The sequence below is a fragment of the Kryptolebias marmoratus genome, linkage group LG2 (assembly GCF_001649575.2).
Source record: "Kryptolebias marmoratus isolate JLee-2015 linkage group LG2, ASM164957v2, whole genome shotgun sequence".
Taxonomy (NCBI): domain Eukaryota; kingdom Metazoa; phylum Chordata; class Actinopteri; order Cyprinodontiformes; family Rivulidae; genus Kryptolebias; species Kryptolebias marmoratus.
In genome coordinates this window covers 29,935,152-29,958,742 of record NC_051431.1, presented here as the reverse complement: position 1 = coordinate 29,958,742, position 23,591 = coordinate 29,935,152, and the positions used below count along the sequence as shown (strand labels likewise).

The 23,591-nt window shown below is 37.4% G+C and overlaps 1 protein-coding gene across 1 annotated transcript in view; it reads right to left on the bottom strand.

Annotated features, from left to right (window-relative positions):
* Positions 1-23,591, bottom strand: part of LOC108246340 (alpha-2-macroglobulin) — a 45,718-nt gene that overhangs the window by 15,288 nt on the left and 6,839 nt on the right. Inside the window, exons 2-20 of the mRNA XM_017433815.3 lie at positions 19,838-20,018; positions 17,270-17,426; positions 15,583-15,635; positions 13,993-14,013; positions 12,147-12,315; positions 11,940-12,024; positions 10,991-11,111; positions 9,933-10,047; positions 9,736-9,845; positions 8,413-8,568; positions 7,621-7,857; positions 7,317-7,380; positions 5,452-5,597; positions 5,202-5,351; positions 4,837-5,118; positions 4,257-4,329; positions 3,865-4,006; positions 3,427-3,652; positions 3,201-3,327 (exon numbers count right to left, since the gene is read on the bottom strand). Of these exons, the coding sequence (XP_017289304.1) occupies positions 3,201-3,327; positions 3,427-3,652; positions 3,865-4,006; positions 4,257-4,329; positions 4,837-5,118; positions 5,202-5,351; positions 5,452-5,597; positions 7,317-7,380; positions 7,621-7,857; positions 8,413-8,568; positions 9,736-9,845; positions 9,933-10,047; positions 10,991-11,111; positions 11,940-12,024; positions 12,147-12,315; positions 13,993-14,013; positions 15,583-15,635; positions 17,270-17,426; positions 19,838-20,018 (2,615 nt within the window). The remainder of the gene's footprint in view (positions 1-3,200; positions 3,328-3,426; positions 3,653-3,864; positions 4,007-4,256; positions 4,330-4,836; positions 5,119-5,201; positions 5,352-5,451; positions 5,598-7,316; positions 7,381-7,620; positions 7,858-8,412; positions 8,569-9,735; positions 9,846-9,932; positions 10,048-10,990; positions 11,112-11,939; positions 12,025-12,146; positions 12,316-13,992; positions 14,014-15,582; positions 15,636-17,269; positions 17,427-19,837; positions 20,019-23,591) is intronic.

The window sequence follows — 23,591 nt, the reverse complement described above, 5'->3', positions numbered from 1 at the left end:
CTGAGTCCCTCCCGGATGACCGAGCTTCTCACCCTATCTCTAAGGGAGAGCCCAGACACCCTGCGGAGGAAACTCATTTCAGCCGCTTGTATTCGCGATCTCGTTCTTTCGGTCACTACCCAAAGCTCGTGACCATAGATGAAGTTAGGAACGTAGATCGACCGGTAAATATATATTTTAATAAATAAACAAATTAATTAACTAATAATAAATATCAGTTAAATATGTCATAACCTAGTTAGAAGTAGAAATATGCACTCACTTCTAAAAGTACTGGAACAGTAAGGATCCTTTTCTTTTGCTGTTGACTGAAAACATTTAGATTTGACATCAAAAGATGAGAGTCTGTAAATTAAATAAAGTTTTATTTCCAGGTGTTTAGATCTGGATCAGATACACAACTGAGAAGATAGAATTATTTGTAGCAGGACACCAAACTTTTAGGAAAGCAAAAGTATTGGAACATGGGTCTGACAGGTGTTTTGTGTTGTCCAGGTGTGTCCTCTTACATTGGTTATTCAAACATTAAATAGAGCTGAATGTCTCCTCTCAGTCTCAGATCTGGGTTCTGCCTGTGCATACTGCATTTATTGTCTATAGAGGTGGAACCAACATGAAATCCAGAAACTTTCTGTGGGGGAAAAACAAGCAACTGGGAAGCTGTCAGCAGTCAATGGCAGAAACATTGAACCCCCTAAAACATCTTTTTGTGATGCCAAAAACAAGCTCTGGACCAGGGGTGGCCAACGCTGGTCCTCAAGGGCCACTATCCTGCATGTTTTACTTATTTTCCTGCTCCAACACCTGATTGGTTAAAATATATTTTCATGTTCTGCAGAAGCCTGGTAATTATCCATTGTGTTGGAGCAGAGAAACAAATAAAAGATGCAGGATAGTTGCCCTCGAGGACCAGGATTGCCCACCCTTGCTCTGGACTGATAAGACAAAGATGAACCTTTACCAAAGTGATAGAAAGCCTAAAGAGCTTTCTACAGAAGCAATTTGTCTGCCAATTTACAGACAGATGCAACCAAACTGATGGGAGATCCTTCATGCAGCAAGATAATGATCCAAAACACTCTGCCAAAACAATAAAGGAGTTCATTAGGGGTAGGAAGTGGACGATTGTAGACTGGCTAAGTCCATCTGGAGACCTAAAGCCTACAGAGCTGCACTTTACCTGCTAAAGAGGAGACCGAAGGGACTAACCCTCCTAACAAAACAAGAGCAAGAGGCTCTGCTGAAAGCCTGGAAAAGCACCACAGAAGAAGAAGTTTGGTGAAGTCAGTGGGTCACAGGTTGATGTGGTTATTGCAGGAAAAGATTTGCAACTAGATATTAAGTAATGTTCATTTTATTGTTTTAAGTCTGTCTGTCCCGATACTTTTGCAGTTCTGTTACAAATACAAATGTTATCTTCAAAGTTGCGTAGCTGATCCAGATGTAAACACCTGGAAATAACTGTCACTCCCTTGACTCATATTCATCCTTTGATGTCAAGTCCAAATGTTTTCAGTCAACAATATTTTTTTCACTGAACCCCAATTAATTTATATCTGCAAATAACAGTTTAAGTTACCATAACAAGAATGTCTTTAGCAATGACTCTGAAACATTTCATTTGTGCATAACTTTAAGTGATAAACATGATGCGAATCACGTTAGTTTTTCTATGGACGGTTTTGATGCAAGTTAGTAGCTATGCTAATTGTTGCTCAGCAGCCTGTGATTATTGCTTTTTTATGTTTCTGTGCACTCTGTCCTAGAGATGAAAATATATAAATCTGTGTATCTTTATGCAAAATAAGACAAAGGCATTGTAATTTGTAAATTTGTATTTCTGTCTCTGTATTTCAGTTTCAGTGTTTTAGATAAACATCAGAAGCTTACCAGCTGCCTCCTGGTGATGGAGATGTATCGATATTTTGAAGAAAACGTCAAATATGAAATATATGCTAGAAAATGTATTTGATTAAGCACTCTTAGAGGATTTGCCACAAACCCATCTGAGTGGCCTCTCTCCTGTCTGATTTCTCTCTTCGGCCGTAAGAACGATGCTTCAACTCTACATGACCTTTTGCTTCACTGAGGCTTTATGACACAGAAACTTATTTTCAGAAAGGGCCAAAATTCAAAATCTGATTCCAGTTGAGGATCAACTTTTTTCTGGACTGGTCGTTTTTTCCTGAAACTTTATTTGTGCTCTCTCTCTCTTTAATTGCCATGCCAGAAGGCGCTGGTAAACATGGTTCTGTATTCTGTACGATCTCTCACAAACTGCAGCAGGCTGGTGGGTGTCATGACCATTTATCTATCGGCTCAAGCTATCTGTCCACTTCTCCCTCTGTTTTTCACGGATTCTTCTTCCCTTTATCTTTCTAGTTGTTCGAAGATGTTCTAACCCTTCACTCCTCACGGTGTGTCCAGACAAATGTGCTTGTCCCTGCATATTCTTTTTGCAAATGGATCTTCTTTCATTTGGTCTTGTTAACACTTCTTCATTGGTGATTCTGTTGATGTATGAGGTCTTAAGTACTCTTCTGAGAAATCACATTTCTGCAGCATTTGTGATGTTAACAGCTATTTGGTTCATGGTCCAAGCTTCACTTCCACATTTTGCAATGGGGATTATGTAACACTCTAGCACTCTTACTGGTCTTCATTGAGAGGTGTACATTTGTCAGGATCTTTCTGAAGTCTGCAAATGCTTGTTTTGCCTGTGCCGTTCTGGTCTTGATTCCTTTCACCTATTATCCGTCTGTTGTTACTAGAGCACCCACATATTTAAAATTGCTGTCATGTCATCAGTTTGATCTTCTTTGTGATTATTATGGTTTATGTTTTTTTTATGTTGATGCTGAGGCCAACTTTGTCATGGGAAAGGTGAATTTTAAGCAGAAAAAGTATCTAATGACACATTGAAAGCCCTTTTTCATGTAAATAAACACAGAAACTAAAGCAGAAAGTCTAAATTAAAGTAACATCAGAACTACTGTCATAGTACTTTCTTCGTAAGTTTCATAGTTTAGCCCTCCGGTTAAACTAGCTGCTACCAGTCTTTGTGTACTTTAACCAGTGAATGTCAGGGTCAGTTTTATTTTGTGGGTTGGAAATTTAAACGTTAGGAAACTCCTTGTATACAGCATAAGCCCTGTAGTGGTTTTCATTAAAAAGGAAATGAGTCAGCTGTCTAAGCCTACCAAGAGCTGTGGGAGTTACAATCCATGAGAAGGTCCTGCTCTCCTCTCCGCACACACAGACACTGTACTGGCAGCCCTCGCAGGCTCTGAAGGTGTACTGGTCTGATTCAGCTAGAGTTACCGCCACCTGGGAAAAGAAATAAACAAAAAAAATACAACTGCTCATTCAAACGTTTAGACACGCTTCATTATCTGAATCAAAAAAAGCGACATGTCTAATATTTACCGTAATGCACTGAGAAAGATAATTGAAGACAGTGGCCTTGAGTGTGAACACCTCCCCTCTGATGACGGAGTAGGGCAAAGTGAGACTGACAAAGAAGGGCTGGAAGACAGTGAGTCCGGTGTTGGGCGCCACCCCGAAGCCCACAGAAGAGACACAGAAAGCTCCGGCTGCCCACTTAGTGATTGTGTCAGGGACTGTCTTCTCCACGTCCACTGAGCCATCCTCTCTGTAAGTGTGGACGTGTAGGAAAATTAGAAAGACTGAGTGAAAACAGCACACGAAAATTTGACAATAGTGAAACTGATGGTTGTGTTTTTGACTTTTTGATGTGGGATAAACTCTATCCACTGCTCAGTACATCTGCCCAAGACTCAGAAATACTGATAGTGATTATTAGTTAATGTGATCAGTTTTGTCTGAATATTTAATTTTTGTTACCCAACAGAAATTAGATCCCAGATCCAGGTCTCAGGGAAGAATTTCCTGACTGTCTCCCTTTTATCCTCCTGTTTTCCTCCGAGTACAAAAGGTGAACTCTGGGGCATCATGCCAAGAGCAACAGGAACAGGGGCATCTAGTTCTATAAATGCAAGAATTAAAAAAAAGAGATCATTTCACAGCATTTACCCCTCAGATACAAGATCCCAGATCCAAATTTCAGAGTAGTATTTTCTAATAATTCTTTGGGCATTCCAACTTGATTCCCAACAGACACTGAACCAGTTTCCAGGTCCCAAACCCATTTTCACCTGAGTATTCTAAATAAAACTTATTGTGTAGCAGCAGCTGCTTAAAAGATCACTAAGAATGGACAGGAAAATAAAACATACCCCGAAACCTAAAGAAGAAACAGTCATGAGGTTTCTTCACATTAGAGTTTGTCACGATTTTGACTCCAATGTTCTATAAGTGGGGAGAAGGAAAAAAAGAAAAAATATATCATTTTTCTCTGATAGATGACACAAAAGTGACAGAAGATAACTTCATAACTTGCACATAAGGGCTTGAATGAGGCTCAAAATGTTAAAGGTCACAACATGTAAATAAATATCAAAGGAAACAGACAGAACTTAACAAATAAACCATAGAAAATAAGTTCAAACCTTATAGCATAAAAAAATTAGATCTAAAGGAAGTGATGGAGATAGAAATGACAGACATGGAGATGAAAGAGATGAAGACAGAGTAGAGTTTTAGAAACACAGAATTATTCTGGTTAAAAGAGAAATTTACCAGAAGAAATAAAAATAAAATGATGACAATATAAACATGTGGAACAGATAAAAAGCCAGAAATGAAAGCAGCAAAAAATACTGATAATCTATTTGAGCATATTTTGGCCAATTTTACAATCCCATGCAAGCTTTTATCTGCCCTAAACTCAGGGGGAAAAAGAAGTATTTTTTTTACTTTAAAGATGCTGTAGACGTCATCCTTCCGACTGGGTGGTCCAAAGAAGACTGAACGCTTTGGTCGACGGAATGGCCTTGAAGGCAGAGGTGGCAGCGTGGGCTCAGGCTCAGGCTCAGGTTCAGGTTCAGGTTCAGGTTCAGGTTCAGGCTCAGGCTCAGGCTCAGCCTGAATTTCTAAATCAGGCAATGGCCTAGGCATGGGGAAGCAAGGGAATGACTCAAAGTCATCCACCTCGTAGAAGTATCCTGATAACTTCTGCACAGGCAGCTGGCTGTACACCTGTCACAAATTGAAATAAAAATCATCAAAATCCATACTGTTTTTAACTCAAACCATGTGAAAGTGTTGTTAAAGGCCCATACGTAGTCGACAGTGAGCTCCTGCTCAGGCTTCAGCAGCAGGACGCTCTGGTCGATGGCTCGAACAGAGCACAGGGACTTTGGGTGAGCCTTCAAGGTCAGTGTGGTTTTCTCTGCTGGAAGCTCCTGGAGAGAGGAGAACTTCAGGGATACCTGCACAGAAAATGCCAAAGTATAGAGTTAGAGCAGCTGAAAGTCACCTATTTGAATGTTGGTTTTCCCTCTGAAATACACAAATTTTCATGTTTCCTACCTTGTTATTGAGACAGAGCTGAATGGGGAAGTCTTGGCTGTCAGCAACTATCTCTCCACTTGGCATCACAGTATAAACCACCACCTGGGCAAACGGTGCCAGGTTTAACACCTTACTCAGAGTTATGGTTGCCTGTCCTTTGTTGACTGGGGGAGAAAACATGAAAGGGTCAAGAAATCGAAGAAGTGGCAACAATAGACTGGAATAAATAACTTCATAATGTTTCATCTTTAAAACCTAAAGCATTAGTTTTTAAAAAGTCAAATATGAATTGGAGAACATTCACTTGCTATGTTGATGAAATTTCACGTAAGCAAATAAACTGAGCAGAGCTAGCAAATTCATCATTAGCTCCAAGAAATGTTCCCCAGAAAACAAATTAATTCACATTTTCTGTGTTTCTGTTTGTGTCACCAATGTCTTGTCTTTCCAAAACCACCTAAGATTTTAAGCAAAAACCACCTCATATGTTTATCATGTTTCTTTTTGAAATAACCCTCACAGGTTCATTTTTGAAGTGATGTTCTGTCCAATAGTTATCAATAGTTAATACCTTATTAGCCCTGACATCAGTCGTATGGAGTGTTGAGAAAGAGGCAAAAAGTCTTAATCCAAGCTAGGCTAATAGCTAGCCAAATGACAATTGTTTTTTTTATAATTTTTTTAGGTTTATTAAACAGCACTCTCAAAAACAACAAACCAATGTGAAAAAAATACTACATTAATAATCCCACTTTTGCATGACACTGTTTATTTTGACATTTTCTCAATTGAACATTGTCTGTGTTACTATGCAAATGTATGTGTGCTAAGTGTAGGTAGGTAGGTACATTTATTTATATAGCACTTTTCAGCACGAGGCGACTCAAAGTGCTTTACAACACAAGAACAAAATTACAGACAGAGTTACAGAACATGACAAGATAACTAAGCTAAAACATGACAAAGGTACAGGACAACTAAACTACTAAAACATGATATTACTAAACCAAGGCACGAAGAGTCTAGCTAACAGTGAATATGATAACTAATTGTACAGTAACTAAGCTAAGTGTACAAGAAGGCTAAATAATCTAAAACGTGACAATGCTAAAACTAAAAAGCGTAAAAAGCGTACACAGAGCATAATATCCCAACAGTGCTGAGAGGCTGCTGTATGCATCAAAGTGTCTAGTTAGTCCAAAGGTTTACTCAACTCTCATCAGACTGATGCATTCAACAGCCTCAGCACCACTGGCATAAACACGGTCTATGCTCAGCAAACATGCATTTCAGTAACACAAAAATTGTTCAATTGAGAAAACAACAAATTAAATCAACAAACTGTCATGCTAAAATGTAAAGGTGCAATTTTTAGTGGATGTAGCATTCTTTCACACAGGTATGTGTTTGAGAAAGACATGTTTTTTAAGCCTAAAGAACAATAAATTGGCCTTTGTTTGGCTAGCCATTGTCTAGCCTGAAGGAAGACTTTGGCCCTTTTCTCCAATCTCCATGCTCTATGACTGATATTAGGGCTGACAAGGTACTAACACTTGATAACTATTAGAGAGTATATCACTTTAAGAAAGACTAGACTTTCATTTTAATTAAGTTTGTCTTCAGGGGAAAGCACACTTGCCAATTGTGATAAATGTCACCCTGTTCATAAAGGTTCTTTAGGTTTTGGAATGAAAACTCAAAGGCAATAAGTAATATGTATTAAAATAGTCTTAGAATAGCATAAAGAAGCACATGTTTTTTGGGCAACACACATTCCTTGTGTATTCTTGTGTTTTACTTGTGATCGATTCAGAATAGAACAACAACTGAACTTGACTAAGTCTAGTCTTCATCATCCTAAATATCAAACATCAGTTTCATACCAACTCCTGGTGTGACAGCCACTGGGACACGATCGTGACGCACAATTGCACCTTTGGATAGCACCTACAAAAGCAGGTATTAGAAGCAAAGGAACCTTTTTACTGATACATGAGCAAATCTAGAACTCAAGGCTTAATCTTTACACATTTGTTTTACACAATTATTCTAAACATGATTTCAGAGAATTATAAGGTCTGATTTTTGATGTGCTAAAAACATTTAGAAATAAAGTTACAGATCACCATCTTACCTCATCAAATGAATGTAAATAATGATAAAACCCACAACCAAAAAAACTCATACCAGGTAAAAGATGTCAAGGACCGTCTGCTCATTCTTCAGCTCATTCCCCTGTATGATGTACTGAACGGTCACATTTGCATCTTTGTCACAAGGGAACCCTCCATTGATCTGCTTAAGCATAAAAAAACTGCTGCTCTTGGAGAAAAAAGGGGACACATAGTGGTAGGCCATCCCATACTCTGGTCTTCTCAAATTGGGCACAAAAGGTTCAGGTTCTGTTGTCTCTTTAGTTGATGCCTGTTAAAAAAAAGGTGAGGTCAAAAGACAAAGCTCTCTGCTGATATTAAGGTCTAATTCTCAAACATAAACCAAAATAAATAGTGTTGGTTCCTTAAAATGGAGGCCACCATTTTAAATTTAAGGATCTCCTTCAATATATCAATTATCCTTGGATTAATGAACATGGTTTTCATGCCCACTCAACTACAAGACTCAGGTGGCGTCAATGTTATTTTCTGTATACGCCCACAAAGGTCACCCAAATATACAGCTAAACAAAACAGACCACCAGTTGCAGAGCAACATGGACACTAACCATATTCACTTATCTATACTGGTACACTGTCAGAAAAAGACTATGTCCCAAGTATCGGAATCTTAGGCTGTGTGTCCAATTTGTACGCATTAGCTTACAGGTTGGACAAGCTTGGGCTTATCTGATATAAAATCTAGTACTGCTCCAGCTAGTTAGTGCATGTGGAAACAATGTAACCTACCTGAGTCCAATGTCAGCATCATTATGTTTTCCCTGAAATGTTTGTGCAAACAAAGAACTACCACACACCAACTAACCCGCAGAGACACGGAGTCCTTCCAAAAGGTGGTGTCCAGAGAAAACAGAACAATGCCCTTCAGGTCTGTCGTGAGTGTTAGCTTCTGAGAGTCTTCAACAAACAAGTAGACCACCTCATTGGAAACAGGTTTATTGTCTGGACCAACCACTTTGATCTGCAAAACAGAAACAAAGGTAAGCGTTCAAGGTATTTACAACAACAGGTTGCTCATTTCCTATCATTTTAATTATGCTGCTTCAATATTCTGGCCAGACTACAAATCTAAAAATATTAAAGGAGCTGATTCCACTAAAGCTCCAGGACTAAAAAGGTTTCAGAAAAATGAAAGATTTTCTTTTTCTCCTGAAGTGACAAAAACCTAAAATTCTCTTCTGATAAATATCTAGACAATAAACGAGCAAAGACCAAAATTCTGGCCAACACACAGATCTTGAAATGAAATTAATTTGGCAACGCACCACTTTGACAGACTTTTAATGTCAGAAAGCAGCATCCTAACACAGAGGTGGAAAGTAACAAACCACATTGACTCGTATCACAGTAACTGAGTCGTATTATTGTGTACTTGAATTTTTAAAAGTAGTTTTTAAAATTTGTACTTTTACTTAAAGATGTTTTAGGTGACAAAGTTTTTAAAAAATAGTAATTATAAACTCAAGGATGAGAACTGCACACTGGAAACAGCTGCTGTGACTGAAGGACCGAGCAAAGAATGAGCTGAAAAGCCAGGATTAATGTCCATCAGCTGACAGCAATCCCACACCTAACCATCACCCAAATTCTTTGGAAGCTATACTTCTAAGATTGGAGTGAACTTCTGTACCTCCTGGCCATATTTAAGAAAAACTACTGACTTTGAGAAAAAGGAAGCTAACTGCTTTTTTTTTTTTGCAGTGTAGCTGACAACTCACAGTAAATAAAATTGTGAGATCAAACTTCTGTTTTAAGTTATAAAGTAATAGTACAAATATTTTTTTTGTATGTACATCCACATGATTACACAGTTTTCAGTGGAGTATCCACGGTCTGTCTGTTTTTGCAAAATATCTCATGAACCACTAATTTTATCTTTCTATTTTTCCACCTTTTTTACGTTAACATTTTGCATTAACATTAGTTATAGAAAAAAAACATATTGGTCAACATTAGCAGAAATTTATTTAGCTGGTTTAGTCAGTCAAAATGGCTAATAAACACTGACTAATTCAGTAGATTTTCTGATAAAAAAGATTAGCTGGGAGGTCTTGAAGAGTCTTATGACCTCAACAGTTTACTGCACAGAGGTTCACAGGAAGAGAATCCGTTTAATCAAGCTGATTACCTTTCCTTCAAATGATATGCCAGACTTGTATGATGAAGCTACATCCTCAAAGGTAATGGTTCTGATCTGACTGCTGATGCTGGTTGACCCTGAGCCTTTAAGAATGATCCCTAGATGGGAGTAAATATACAGATTATAGTTGGTAAGAATCCAGTGTTGCTAATAATTGAAAAAGACTAAAGTCTTTGTCAACCTACCTGTGCCATATTCCTCCAACTCAGCATTTACCTCCAAACTGTCAGAGAACCTGTATGTCTTGAGGGAAAACGCTTCCAAGTTCACAGATTCTGTAACACATCCACTTTTATCTGTCTACAAGATGATAAAAGAAGAGCATTTCAAAATTTGCAGTTAATCAGAGCGATGAGTGATCACAGGAAGTGACATCTTTTCCAAAAAGAAAACTTACAATTAGGCCTGTCGTGATAAACGATAAATCAATTAATTGCACAATAAACTAAAATGAGGTCGATAAGTTTCATTTATCGGCGTTATCATTCCTTCCTGTGTCTTTCTCTCTTTCTACTGAATACAAAGGATGACAAAAGGCTCAGCTCTGGTGCTCTTCACCGACCCCTCCCTTTCTCTTAGCTTCAGGGGGGCGTGGCCTTGTAGCTTGTACCTCTGCAGCATTAGCCCCCGCTAGGAGTTAGCTAGCTAAAGACACTGTTTGATATTGGGGGAAAAACAAAATGGAATTGGTTTCAAGCTCGAAATAACAGCAGCGGTGTGGGAGCACTTCAGATTCAAACAAAATGACCGAGGCGAACCGTTGAACCTTTGTGAGCCGGTATGTTGCATTTGTGCTTTGACGTGTGCTTTTGTTAATTTGCACTTTTTGTTTATAAAACTGGAAGTTTTGCCCGTCTTCTCTATATAAAACTAATGAGTATTACTTTTTGAAGGGAAATTTAGTTTACAGACTTGAATATAGTTTTTATTTCCATTTTTTTTTTTATTTACTAATTTTTTTTTGTATTTAGTTTTTATTCAAGTGCATTCTTTGTTAACGGAGGCTGAGAGTTCATTTTAGTTTTGTTTCTGGTTGTTTTGTTTATTTTGTGTTCCAGTTCCAGTGTTAAGTGTTGTTTTGTAATTAAAGTTTATTAATCTTTGAGGGGATGTACTTGCACTATTGTGTTATTATCATTACATTAGTTTAAAATGGCCTCCAAATGATATTATCGTTTATCGCAATAATTTCTGAGACAAATAATCGTCCAGCAAAATTTGTTATTGTGACAGGCCTGCTTACAATTAGTTCATAGCTCTTGCACAGATCTTTTGCTGGGCCATCTGAAAACCAGAAAAACCAGACAGCTCGTCTACAAAACTCTGCCTTTACTTGACCAAGGACTGGTTTTCCATATGTGTACCTGTAGGAAAAAACACATGGAGAAAGATGGTTTTTGAATTTAATGTACAAGTATCACAACCCCAATTCCAAAAAAAGGGATGTTGTGTAAAATGCAAATGAAAACAGAATGCAATGATTTTCAGCTTTCATAAAGCTATATTTTACTCACAGTGGAACACAGTAAACATATCAAATATTGAAACTAAGAATTTGTACCATTTTTCAGAAAAAATAAGGCCATTTTGAAATTGATGGCATCAACACATCTCAAAAGTTATGACAGGGGCAACAAAAGCTGTCTATGTCCAAAAGAGTAAGTGTCACAAATTAGAAAAAGACAGAGGAGCATTTTCAACAAACTAGGTTAACTGGCAACAGGTCAGAAGTCTGGGTATAAAAACATTTTAGAGAGGCTGAATTTCTCAAAAGTAAAGATGGGCAGAGGTTCACCAGTCTACAAGAAACTGCAGGCACTTTCGCTAAACACTTCAAGCTGTTCCTTAGATGCCTTATGGCCATCTCAGTGCGATTTCTGAATGGGCCGAGCATTGAGGGGCGGAGAGGTTGGAGCCAACCCACTGCTGTTGTGCCTTTGTCCTACCAAGCCAGGTAATGACAGAGCTGTACCAGAGCTGTTTTATTTGTTTTATTTATATATATATATATATATATATATATATATATATATATATATAATGTCATTTATATTTGCTCAATAAACATGGTCTTTTAACTTGCAGTTCTTTTAACAAAAGAAGAAAAAACTCCATCTGTTTAGACTGAGAACAGCAGAAACAATATCTTTGGATTGTAAATAAATCTTTAAATAAACTCTGTGCACACTTACTTTCCACAAATCTTCATTGTGATTTCTGTATCCAGGATGGTTACCACATTGGGCAGGTAAACGTTCACCTCATATTTTGGTAAAACTGTAGTAATAAAAACAGAATCAAAAGTCTTCCAGCTGCAAAGCAACAAACTGTAGCTAAAAATCAGCGTTATCAGTAAATATGATAAAACTCTGATTTCCTTCCGTGTAACTGCTTCTCACCATACTCCTTGATCTCAAAGCTGTGGGATATTTCCTCTCCTTTGTCCGTCACAGCCATGATCACATATATTCCTTGTGCTGCCTCAGGAATAACTGGATGTGAAAAGTCCAGGATACCACCGTCAATGCTCTTATTCAACCACTGGGCGATGCGGTTGGAATTTGAATCCTGCACACAATAATGTCATTTATATTTGCTCAATAAACATGGTGTTTTACAAAGAGGGGTACCACCTCCTCTAAACTTTTACAATCAAACTGGATTTTAAGCTACTTACCAACCATACACATCTCATAAACAATGCTAGAGAAGAGATGGTACAGGCCAGGGAATATTAATCGACAGAGACTTTACATTTTCAGAAGTGAAGGAAGTTGATAATGTTACCCACTGCCACTGTATTCAACAATGTGAATGAAGGTATGATAGCAGGTTATAAGTGCTCTAAAGCTCTGTAAAACCGAAACCGACCACAAAGTTAGCCTCACCAGGACTCCTTTTAAATAATCAACAAAATCTATAAATAGTTTGAACAAAATCTCATCTTAAATATTATCCTTTTCCTCATCCTTTCACTGTGGCGCTTGTTAAACAACAGAAGCACACACTAACACCACTCTTTATTATGTGCCATGGCTTTGAACCATGTGTCTATGAAAAAATAGAAGTGCCACAAAAGAGAACATATCTGTAAAGAATAAAAATCAGTTGATATGGAAAGATACACTGGAAGAAATGAGGAAATATGAAGATATAAACTCAAATATTCAAATTTTAAATAAACAAACATGTAAAAATAAAAGCCTTTTTGTTTATATACCTTTTTCTAAAAAAAATATTCAAGTAAATACATACTTGTTTTTTTTTGTCTGCGCACATTTTTTTTTCATTCTCCATTATCAATGTCCATAATGTCATGTATTTCTTTTCATTCCTTAGCTCTTCTTTAATTTCCCAATTTAGCTTTCCTCCCCCCTCATTGTAATGTTTACTTCGCCTTTGCTTTTCTCTCTAACTTTTGCTCTGAGCCAATCAGATTTCAGCTCCAGTTGGGTTTTGTGCCCTGGAGATCTGAGCCAATTGGATTTAATATTAGTTGCTTCAGTCTTTTTTACAATCTGCCACTGTTAAATGGGAAAACTGCTGATTCTGCCCCTAATTTTACCTCAGCTGTACATCAAACTCTGTTTCAAAATATAGGAGATAGGGTGCGTTTGCCTTTACTCTGAGCCAATCAGCTCAGAGTAAAGAAAACAGCTGATGGCTGTCAGTCTCTTTGGGTTTTTATATGGTTAAAACCTTCAGTCTTTGCTCTGACACTAAGATCTATGAAGTCACTAATCATTGTGTTTTATTACTCACATCTGTTAGATAATTAGGCTTATTAAGAGATAACTTGACAAGAATGTGACTCAAATGGCTCTGAACCATGTTAATGTAAAAATATTAATATAGCTCTGATGTGTAAATGTACGTAAACTACACAGAAACATCAGCAGACCTGCTGTCACACTGTTTGTTCCTGATCTGACAGCCCTTCGATAGCCCTGCAGAAAGACTGGGGAATTGACATCCGATTGCAAAAATGCTTTGGGGTACACACGTAACTGCCCGGTGTGAACGCTCTCTATCAGAGCAGCAGTTCATCACCTAAGATGGATGCTAGTGCCAGGTTTGAACAGGGTCAAACACAAAGCAAAAGCAATGGAAATAATAACTTTTTGATGTCAGGCTTACAAAAATAAGTACTATGTAAATTCTGAAAAAGCACTGTGATTGAGTAGCTTAGGAGACAAGTCAGTCTCACTGCCATCAGCTCTAAATATTTGGAAACAAGTTTCTTACCTGCAGGGTCACTTCTTTATACTGAAAAAAGAGATAGAAAACAAATTGAAATGGATTAAACATAATTTATATGATACAAACAGAAATAAAATACAATGCTTAAGATCTTTAAAAAAAAAAAAGTTTGTTTCATTGTAAAATTATCCTTATATCCTTACCGAACCTGACAGTTTTGCCAAATCCAAATATTGTCTCATCCAAAGCAATCATTCCATTTGAATTTTGAGGACATGTAATTTTAATTTTGTAATAAGCAGAAATGTTCACCTTTAGGAGGGTAGTATGATCATTTTTTAAGTGATGTTCTGTCAAATGGTTATCAATAGTTAGTACCTTATCAGCCATGACATAAGTCATGAAGCCTGGAGTTTGGAGAACAAGGCAAAAGTCTTCATCCAGGCTAGGCTAAAAGTTAGTAAATGAAGGGCCTTTTTTTAATCATTTTTCGGTCTTATAACACAACTTTTTTTTTTAAAAACAACAATCCGGTGTGAAAGAATGTTACATTAGCTAATATTAAACCTCTTCACTTTTGAATGACACCATTTGTTCAGTTTCTTGCTGTTTTCTCAGCCAAACACTGTCCATGTTATGATCTGACTGTACTAAACTGAGAACAGAACGTCATATGCTGACGGTGCTACGGCTGCTGAATCCATCAATCCACCTGATCAACATGTTTAGTCAGTTCAAAGGTTTTCTCACCTCCCAGTGGACTGATATATTTAGCAGCCTCAGCATTGGTAAATATGCTCTCTATGCTCCTCATACATATATTCACACACACACAGATGTTGCTCGGTCGAGAAAACAGTCTCAATCTGAACAAACAGTTTTGTGGAAAAGTGTATTAACTAATACAGCGTTCTTTCATACTAAAGTGTTTCTTTTTCTAGAAATAGTTGTTTTGAAAGCCTGGGAAAAAAAGATATAAAGCTGGTATTTGTTTGGCTAGCTATTAGCTAGAAGACTTCTGACCTTTTCTTTATACTCTGTGCTCCATGAAATAGACACCTAAAATTGATAACTATTAGACAGAACGTCATTTCAAAAGTGACCAGACTATCTCTTCATATATGATAACAGCCACTGAAAACATGTTTAAAAAATATCCTCTCTTTCAGCTCGGAGGAAGTATAAAAAAAGATTTATATGTATACTGCAGCCTGAAAGTGTGAAAAATTGCTATCTTTTTTTTTTTTTTTTTTTTACAGCTGATAGGATTTACCGCTTTCGAACAAGCTACTTTCACCATGCATCATTTTTTATGTGGATCATATGGAAATGCTGCATGCAGTGACGTTCTCACCTTCTCATCACATATGTAAAAAAGCCTGTGTCGGTATTGATTCAGATGTTTGGGTCAAATGTGGTGTGTGCCAAATGAACTCTGACAGCATGTTTATCTCACTACTCCACACAGCGCTTCACACCCACGCTGTCTTCCAAAATCAACAAACAGCCCTACTTTCACCTCCCACTCTCCTGAACCAAAATAGACCTCAATCCTCACATTCACAGACTGCTCGCTAGAAATCACACACAATTAAGAGTTGTACACATCTGACAGATGAGCTGATTGAAACATACCACTCGAGCTACTGGGAGGAAGTTGGCATCCATGGATGCAATCCGGAACTGGACTGTAAAGACAGGAAAGAAAAAAACACAAACAAAAAGTATGTTTAACACAGGTACGGTAATGCCAATTAATGTAAGAAAAAAAGGTAAAAATAGAATTGACTAAATAAAAAGACTTGAGTATTCCTCTAATGAATAAATATCACCTGCTGCCTATTATCCCAGAGTTTCAGGCTAAGATCATCCGATAGTGAATAGTGAAACAATTACTGAGCTAAACTTTCAACGACTTATAGCCATTTTTTGTTGGCTAATGTGGATAAGCTGTGGCGGCCATCTTGGACTGGAGTGACACCAAAAGTTAAAGAGTCATCAATGTCCATCTGATGATTACTTTCAAAAGATTTCATTAAAATCTGCTTAGTGCGTCATGAAATATTTTGCTAATAGACAAAAAAGATTCATGCCAACTGTTATAGCTAAGGTTTTAAGCAAAGATCTCCCACAAAACGAAGCACTTGAAGTATGTGTTGTTAATGGCTCTGAGATATTACCACACCAAATGTTAGCTAAATATCTGTAAAATTGACAGTTTTAGCCGTTTTTGTTTCATAGGGTCAGTTGGCTATGATGGCCATCTTAAATTAGATCAGCTTCAAAAGTTAATCAGCTGTAAAGGTACATCCAATTATTATTTTCTGGAAGTTTCATTCAAATGCATCTAGTGGTTCAAAAGATATTTTACTAACAAACAGAGACAAGATAACACACACACACAAATATTATTGTCCACCATAGCTTTTTGACAATAATCACACTTCACAGCATAGCCGATGATAGGAATCTGCTTAATTAACTCTATCATAACTCTATCATAAGAAAGAAGGGGCACACACACACACACACACACACACACACACACATATATATAAATAAGAAATATATATAAATCAGAAAATAAGACAAACTGACACCTGAACAGTGGGAATTGGAAGGAAGTCATGGTTCAGTTTCATGAAGAAAATATGTCCTTAAAATATATTTTCACAGACTTACTCTGCATGGTCACAAAAATACCAAGACATAATCTTAAATTTCACTTTTTTTCTAAGATATCCTGTACTAATTGTCTAGCATAAGTGTAAGACAAGAAAACATAGAATAATGGGATTTTTCAAACAGCAATGCTGTGAAACATGTCCTTTTTTTAGGTCCCCCAAAAGATCCTTGTTAAAAATCCTTTAAGTTAAAGCTACATGCATTATTAAAAGTGTGGAATATAACTTTGGTTATAAGAGTGTCTAAATGACAATAACCATTTTAACAGTAAGTATGATAAAGTAAAAATATTTTTTGCAACAACCCACTGATAGTTGTTTTGGTTCCTGCAAAGGATCTTTTTATAGTGCAGATAAAGAGGGTCTGACAAGAACTGTTGAGGAAACAGTTCTTCTGTGGAGTGAATTTAGAAATAATTCCTAAAGTTTTCAAGTGATGGTTCAGCATTATGTAGATACTATAAAGTAGTCCAAAATTGTGCAAGTACAGCTGAATTGGTAAGCAGTGCAGAGATGATAATGTGGGCAGGATGAACAGCAAGACTGCAGAGCATTACACATTTCCCTCTCTGCTGGATGCTCCGACACTTGGCCACACTTTTAGTGAGGTCAGTATGGTAATATGAGATGACGCCTACCAGTTTGTCCAGGTTTGTAGATGGGTTTGTCAGTCTGGACGATGTGGATGCAATCCGATGGCTCAATGAGGACTTTGGTGTTCTTCTTCATTGAGGCGTCCTTACCCTGAAGTATCACATGAATGGTTGCTACAGTTCTGCTTTGCACCATCGGCACCTGCAACACCAAAAGATATTTTTTCAGAACTGGCAGGAATGAAAGAAGGGAATATTTTTGTAGTTAAATCTGTAATGTATAATGATAGAAAGTAAATCCATATGAGCTCTACTGATTGCAAAACAAACCTCTTCCATACACATTACAAAATCTTCCCATTCTTGTAAAACGTGTTTTGCTTGCCAGTGGAACTTTTATTACACAACAGGGGCTGAAACTTTCTTCAAAACAGTTTATGGTAGTTCCCCGCCCACCACAGATATGCATTTTGGGACTCAGAGTAAGCAACGGAGGGTGTTCTTCAGAAGAATGCAGGTAGACAACAGTCTGGCAAAAAACACTTTTTGGCTGCAGAGATGTAAATGCCAAACCAGTCCTGAATATGAGCCAAATGCTGGGGAACAAATTGAAACTAAGTGATGTTGTCACAGAGCTGATTAGAAGCAGGAAAATTGTTTCCCCATCAATATGAAGCAAGGCCTGGGAGTTTCACAACAGACAGCGGAGGTATAACACAAACCAGAGCAGTAATTTACAGTGACAGTGTGAGCCATGTTACTGGATAATGACACATGGAAAGATGCCTAAATCTGTGGCATTTGGTGACACAGACTGTGAGGGAACAGAGAAAGAAGAGTACATTCTGTTTAAAAACTTAATCAATCCTTTTACAACTCCAATTCCATCAACATTAGGCTGTTGCGTAAAATGTAAATAAAAACAGAATGCAATGATTTGCAAACCTCAAAACCTGTATTTTATTCACAGTAGAACATAGTAAGCATGTGAAATGTGTAAAATAGGAACTCATAGCATTTTTCTGATGAGGAAATTTTGAATTGTATGGAAGCAACATATCTCTAAAAGTTGTTCCAGGGTCATGTTTTCCTCTGTGAAGCATCTCCTCTTCTTTTAACAGCAGTCAGTAAATGCCTAAGAACTGAGGAGAGCAGCTGTTTAACAATCTTAGGTCTTCTTTGCTAGACTTTTTTGCTTGATGTATACTGATAACAGGCCAGATGGTCTCTCTACTCTTTAGTATGGAGGACATGGTGCTCATGGTTTCCAAAACGAATTTCAAATTTCAATTCATCACACCACAGAACTGTTTTCCAGGCCTGGGTGTCCTTTACTGAATTTTTGTTTTATGATTTGCTAAATGTTTTCAATTGGTGAGAGGTCTGGATTGCAGGCAGGTCAGTTCAGCAGCTGGACATTTCTTCTACAAAACCATGCTGTTGTAATGGATACAGTATAAGGTTTAGTATTGTCTTGATGAAATATGCAAGGCCTTCCTTAAAAACAACATATCTGGAAGGGAGCATATGTTGTTCTATACTTTTCTGCATTGATGGTGCCTTTCCAGATGTGTAAGCTGCTCATGCCAGCTCATGCCAGATGTATTAATGTACCCCCATACCATCAGAGAGACAGGGTTTTGAATTGTGTGTTGATAACAGGCTGGATGGACCCTTTTCTCTTTAATACATAGGATGTGGAGTCTGTGGTTTTCAAAAATATTTTCTGAACAGTTTTCCACTCTGATTCAGTCCATTTTAAATGAGCTTTGGTCCAGAGAAGATGGCAGTGTTTCTCACATGGCTTCTTCTTTGCATGACTGAGCTTTAAGCAGCATTTATGGATGGCACAGTGAACTGAGTTTACATACAATGATTTGTGGAAGTGTTCCTGAGTTCATGCAGTGATGTCCAGAACAGAATCAAACCTGTTTTTAATGCAGTGGCTCCCGAGGGCCTAAAAATCATGGACATCCAATATTGACTTTCAGCCTCATCCTTTTAGCTCAGAGATTTACTATAACAGTGGATGAACTGCAGATGATGGGATATTCAAAGTCTTTCCAGTTTTCCAGTGTAACATTATTCTGAATTTGCTTTACTAATTTTAGATTCTATTTTTCACAAACTGGTGAACCTCTGCCCATCTTTAAGTCTGAGAGATTCAGTCTCTCTAAAATGTGCTTTTTATAGCCAGTTGTCTTACTGACCTCTTGCCAATTAGCCTAATTAGTTAAAAAAAATACTTGAGCTATGTTTTTATTCCTACCACTTACTTTTACCGCCTTTTGTTGCAATTCTCACACCACTTTTTTGAGATGTGTTGCTGCCATCAAATTCAAAATGTCTATTTTTTCTTTAAAATGGTACATTTTCTTCTTTTAATCATGATTTGTGTTCACTGTTCCATTGTGAATAAAAATATGGGTTTATGAGATTTGCAAATCATTGCCTTCTGTTTTATTTATATTTTACACAAAGTCTCACCTTTTTTCAGAATTAGGTTGTAAACTGTTTAAATGTTTTAAAATGTGCACAAATCTGTTGGCTGGAAAACAATCAGCAAATATGACACACAAAAGTAAATTTTTTTATAAAGAAAAGAAAATAAACCTGGAAGTTTATGCAGCTATAAAAGTCCTCATCGATTTTCCTCTCCAGGATGACAGTGTTGGTAGAGTCCACATTTAGGGAAATGTTCAGAACGATGCTCTCTGTAGGGTTGTGGATCTGGGCACACAAGATCTCCTCTTTCCCTCCTGTCAGACGGGAGCTCACTGTCACCGTATAAATACTGGAAAGACAAAAGAAAATCATTTTGATCAGGATTACGACAAAACATCACTGGTACCCAGAAGAGCTGACAATGATTTCATCCACTAAAATACTTCAAAGCAGTATATGACGAGTTAACACTGAAAAGGAACTTTATAAATAGATAAATAAAAATGATTTTGTAGTGTAAACAAATGACAATACCCGAACTGTCACAATAACACGATTTGTCAAGCTTTAAGAAGTCTGTGAATCTGGATAAGAAAATCTTCTACACCTAATTTATACAAAAGATTTCTAATATGCCTAACTGCAGTTAATATATACTTTGTTCATCAACAGAGCTCTGTGCTCTTTGTTAGAAAACATTTGTAATCTTCTTTAACCAGGTCAACTTTTTTTACAATTAAAGGCCTAGCATTTCTTAAAGGAATGCATATTGCCCGCTGCCTTTCATGACAGAGGTTTAAATTTTAAACTAAAATCATTTTATGATGAGAAGGGATGGAGTTATGTCCGTTTTGGTTAAACCTGGTAAATTATGTTTTGTGTGATGTCGTCATATTGTTAGATCTTGTGAGATGTGACAGCACTGAATGGGAATGTGTAAAAAAAAAAAGACTCTCAGCTACTACCACACCAAATTTTAGCTCAGTAACTGTAAAACCATTTTTTATGTTGGCTATGATAAATTAACTGCAGCGCCAATTATGAATTTAATTGGCTCCAAAAGTAAATGAAGTAGATGAATGACAATGATTAATTTCTGAGAGTTTTATTAAAATTTATCCACTAGTTCAGGAGATATTTACCTAACAGACACAGAGGCAAAAATCATTGTCACCTCTCGCTTTTGGTGGCAGGCAATAACTACACATGCAGACCACTAACAACTACACAAATAACCAATAAATCAATGAATGATACTGACTGCTACAATCCCAGACTTTCTGGGACAGCACCAGCAGCTATTCTTATTTAACTCTTTTATTGTTTATTGACTTGTTTTTATTGGTTGTTTTGTCTTGTAGTACAAATGGGAGTGGCACCAGAAATTTTATTATATTATATATATTGACAATAAAGCTAACTGATCTTTTTAAAAATACAAGAAAAGTTAACATTCACCAGAAGGTGTATTTCTCAGTCCAGTTTGCCAACCATATCTTGAGAGGTGGAAGACTTTTGCCCTCCAGGAAACACTGAAGTGAGCATCAGTCAAACATTGGTAATATAAATAACTTTAGCTTTTAAACTTAAAAATACAGATTAGGGTGAAGCTCAGGGTTTGCTGAGCCTGTATGTGATCATCCTAATAACCTCTCTACTGCCTGGCTGTTAACATCATTTCAACATTCAGCACCACCAGTGCAACAGCAGAAAAAGCTTTTAGGAGCATGCTGAATGAGCTCCCCTGTCCAGTCTGACCTTCAGTAAGCCTCCAGAAGGGTTTGGGAAAAACTGCTCTGCTTAATGTGGAAAACTGAAGTGTTCAAGACTGATGCAACAGAAAAAGTAAAGGCTGCCTTTGAGCAGAAAGTTAGAGGGATAAGACAGTGTAGTGATTCTCAGAAAGATGTCTAAGTGTATGATTAAGAATTAACGTAAGGAATATCCTGTAAATAAGGGCCACATAGTGTGTCACAGTAATGTCAGGTGTTTTCAATCCTTAAAAACTATTTATGCAGAGCAATAATTGGACTGTAATGTCATTAAAAATGTTAGGTTTTTTTGTACTCCTCAAGAGCATCGTACCCAGCCCTCTAATCTTTTTAAACTAACTCAGCCAACACTGTAGAAATTAGTTACGATAGCATGTGTTGCATGAGGATCCACTGACAGAATGTTATGTGACGGTACTCAGCATGATTCCTTTTTTGTTCATCTAGTTACCATAATTTTGTTTAAATTGATATTGTTTTATGGTGTAGTCTAGCAAAATATTTAATTTAGATCTGACAGATTTTAGGCTCAGGATTTTGCTTTAAGTGTGATTATGGATGCATCAAGATGCATGAAAAATAAACAACTTTTCATGAAAATTTAAGGTTAATTGCAATGTAATAAAGCAAGAGTTTATTCTGACATCCTACTTTCACAGTGCTACAGTGAATACAGTGTGATGTAAACTTAAAGATGGGGTAAATAATGTTGTAATGTAACTTCCCCTTCAAATCTGAGCCTCTCAGTGAATGGGAGATTTCCAAGCCTTCCCCTAGAGAGTCTGAAAAAAAAAATCATTAACAAAAACAAACTATGAGATAATTTAAAATACTACACCAACTTAGCTTAATTAAAATAAAGTAAGTAATGAACTTTCTTCAACTCGATGATTTTTTTTTGTACTTTAGTCAGCTGAGGTTGTCTCTCAATCCATCTTCAATTGCTTATCTGTGGTCTGGTCACAGGACAACAGATCCAGAAGGGAAACACAAACACCTCTTTTCCCAGCAACAGTCTGAGGTAAGGGTTTAAACATAGATGGACTAGTAAATCTAGGGCTATGCCTTTTGATTAAACTCTTTCTTCACCACAACAGACTGAAGCAACGCCCTCAATACTACGAACGAGGCCAAGATCCGTCTCCCGCTCCATCCTTCTATCAGTCTTGAACAAGACTGCCAGATACTTGAATCAATCTGCTTGAGGAAGAGACTAATCCTGACCTGGAGAGGGCATTCCACATTTTTCAAGTTGAGAACCATGGCTTGAGACCTAGAGAAGCTGACTCTCATCCCAGCCACTTCACACTCAGCTGCAAACTGCCTCAGTGCATGCCGAAGGTCATGGCCTGAAGATGCCAACAGAATCACATCATCTGCAAAAAGCAGAGACGAAACTTTTAAGTTCCCAAACCGGATACCCTCCTCTCCATGACTGCTCCTTGAGTTCCTGTCCATGAACACCACAAACAGGATTGGAGACAAGGACCAACCCTGACGGAGTCCAACCTGCACTGAGAATGAGCTCAACTTTGTGCCAAGGACACAACTGATTTAGTTATACAGGAACCAGATAGCTCTTAAAAGTGACCCGAGCACCATTCACTCCCTAAGCACCCTCCACAGAATGCCTCAGGGAACAGATTCATAAGCCTTCTCCAGATCCACAAAACACTACAGAACACTACAGAATCAAACTCTCATGATCCCTTACAAACCTTGCGAGGGTAAAGATCTAGTCCCCTGTTCCACAACCAGGATGAAAGTCACGCTGCTCCTTCTGGCTCTGTGGTTTGACTATCAGTTGGAGTCTCCCTTACAACATCCTGGAGTACACTTTCCCAGAGAGGCTGAGAAGTATGAACCCTTAATATCAATCAATCAATCAAATTTTATTTGTATAGCACATTTCAGCAGCAAGGCATTTCAAGGTGCTTTACATAATTAAAAAACAAAATAAAAACAGCATGTGACAATGAATAAACAGTAAGAAAGAGACAAACATCAAAAACCCACACTCTAACCCTAATTTAGCCATAAGCAACTCTAAACAGGTGGGTTTTAAGTTGAGATTTAAAGGCACCCAGTGTTTCAGCTGTTTTACAGTTTTCTGGAAGTTTGTTCCAAATTTGTGGTGCATAGAAACTGAA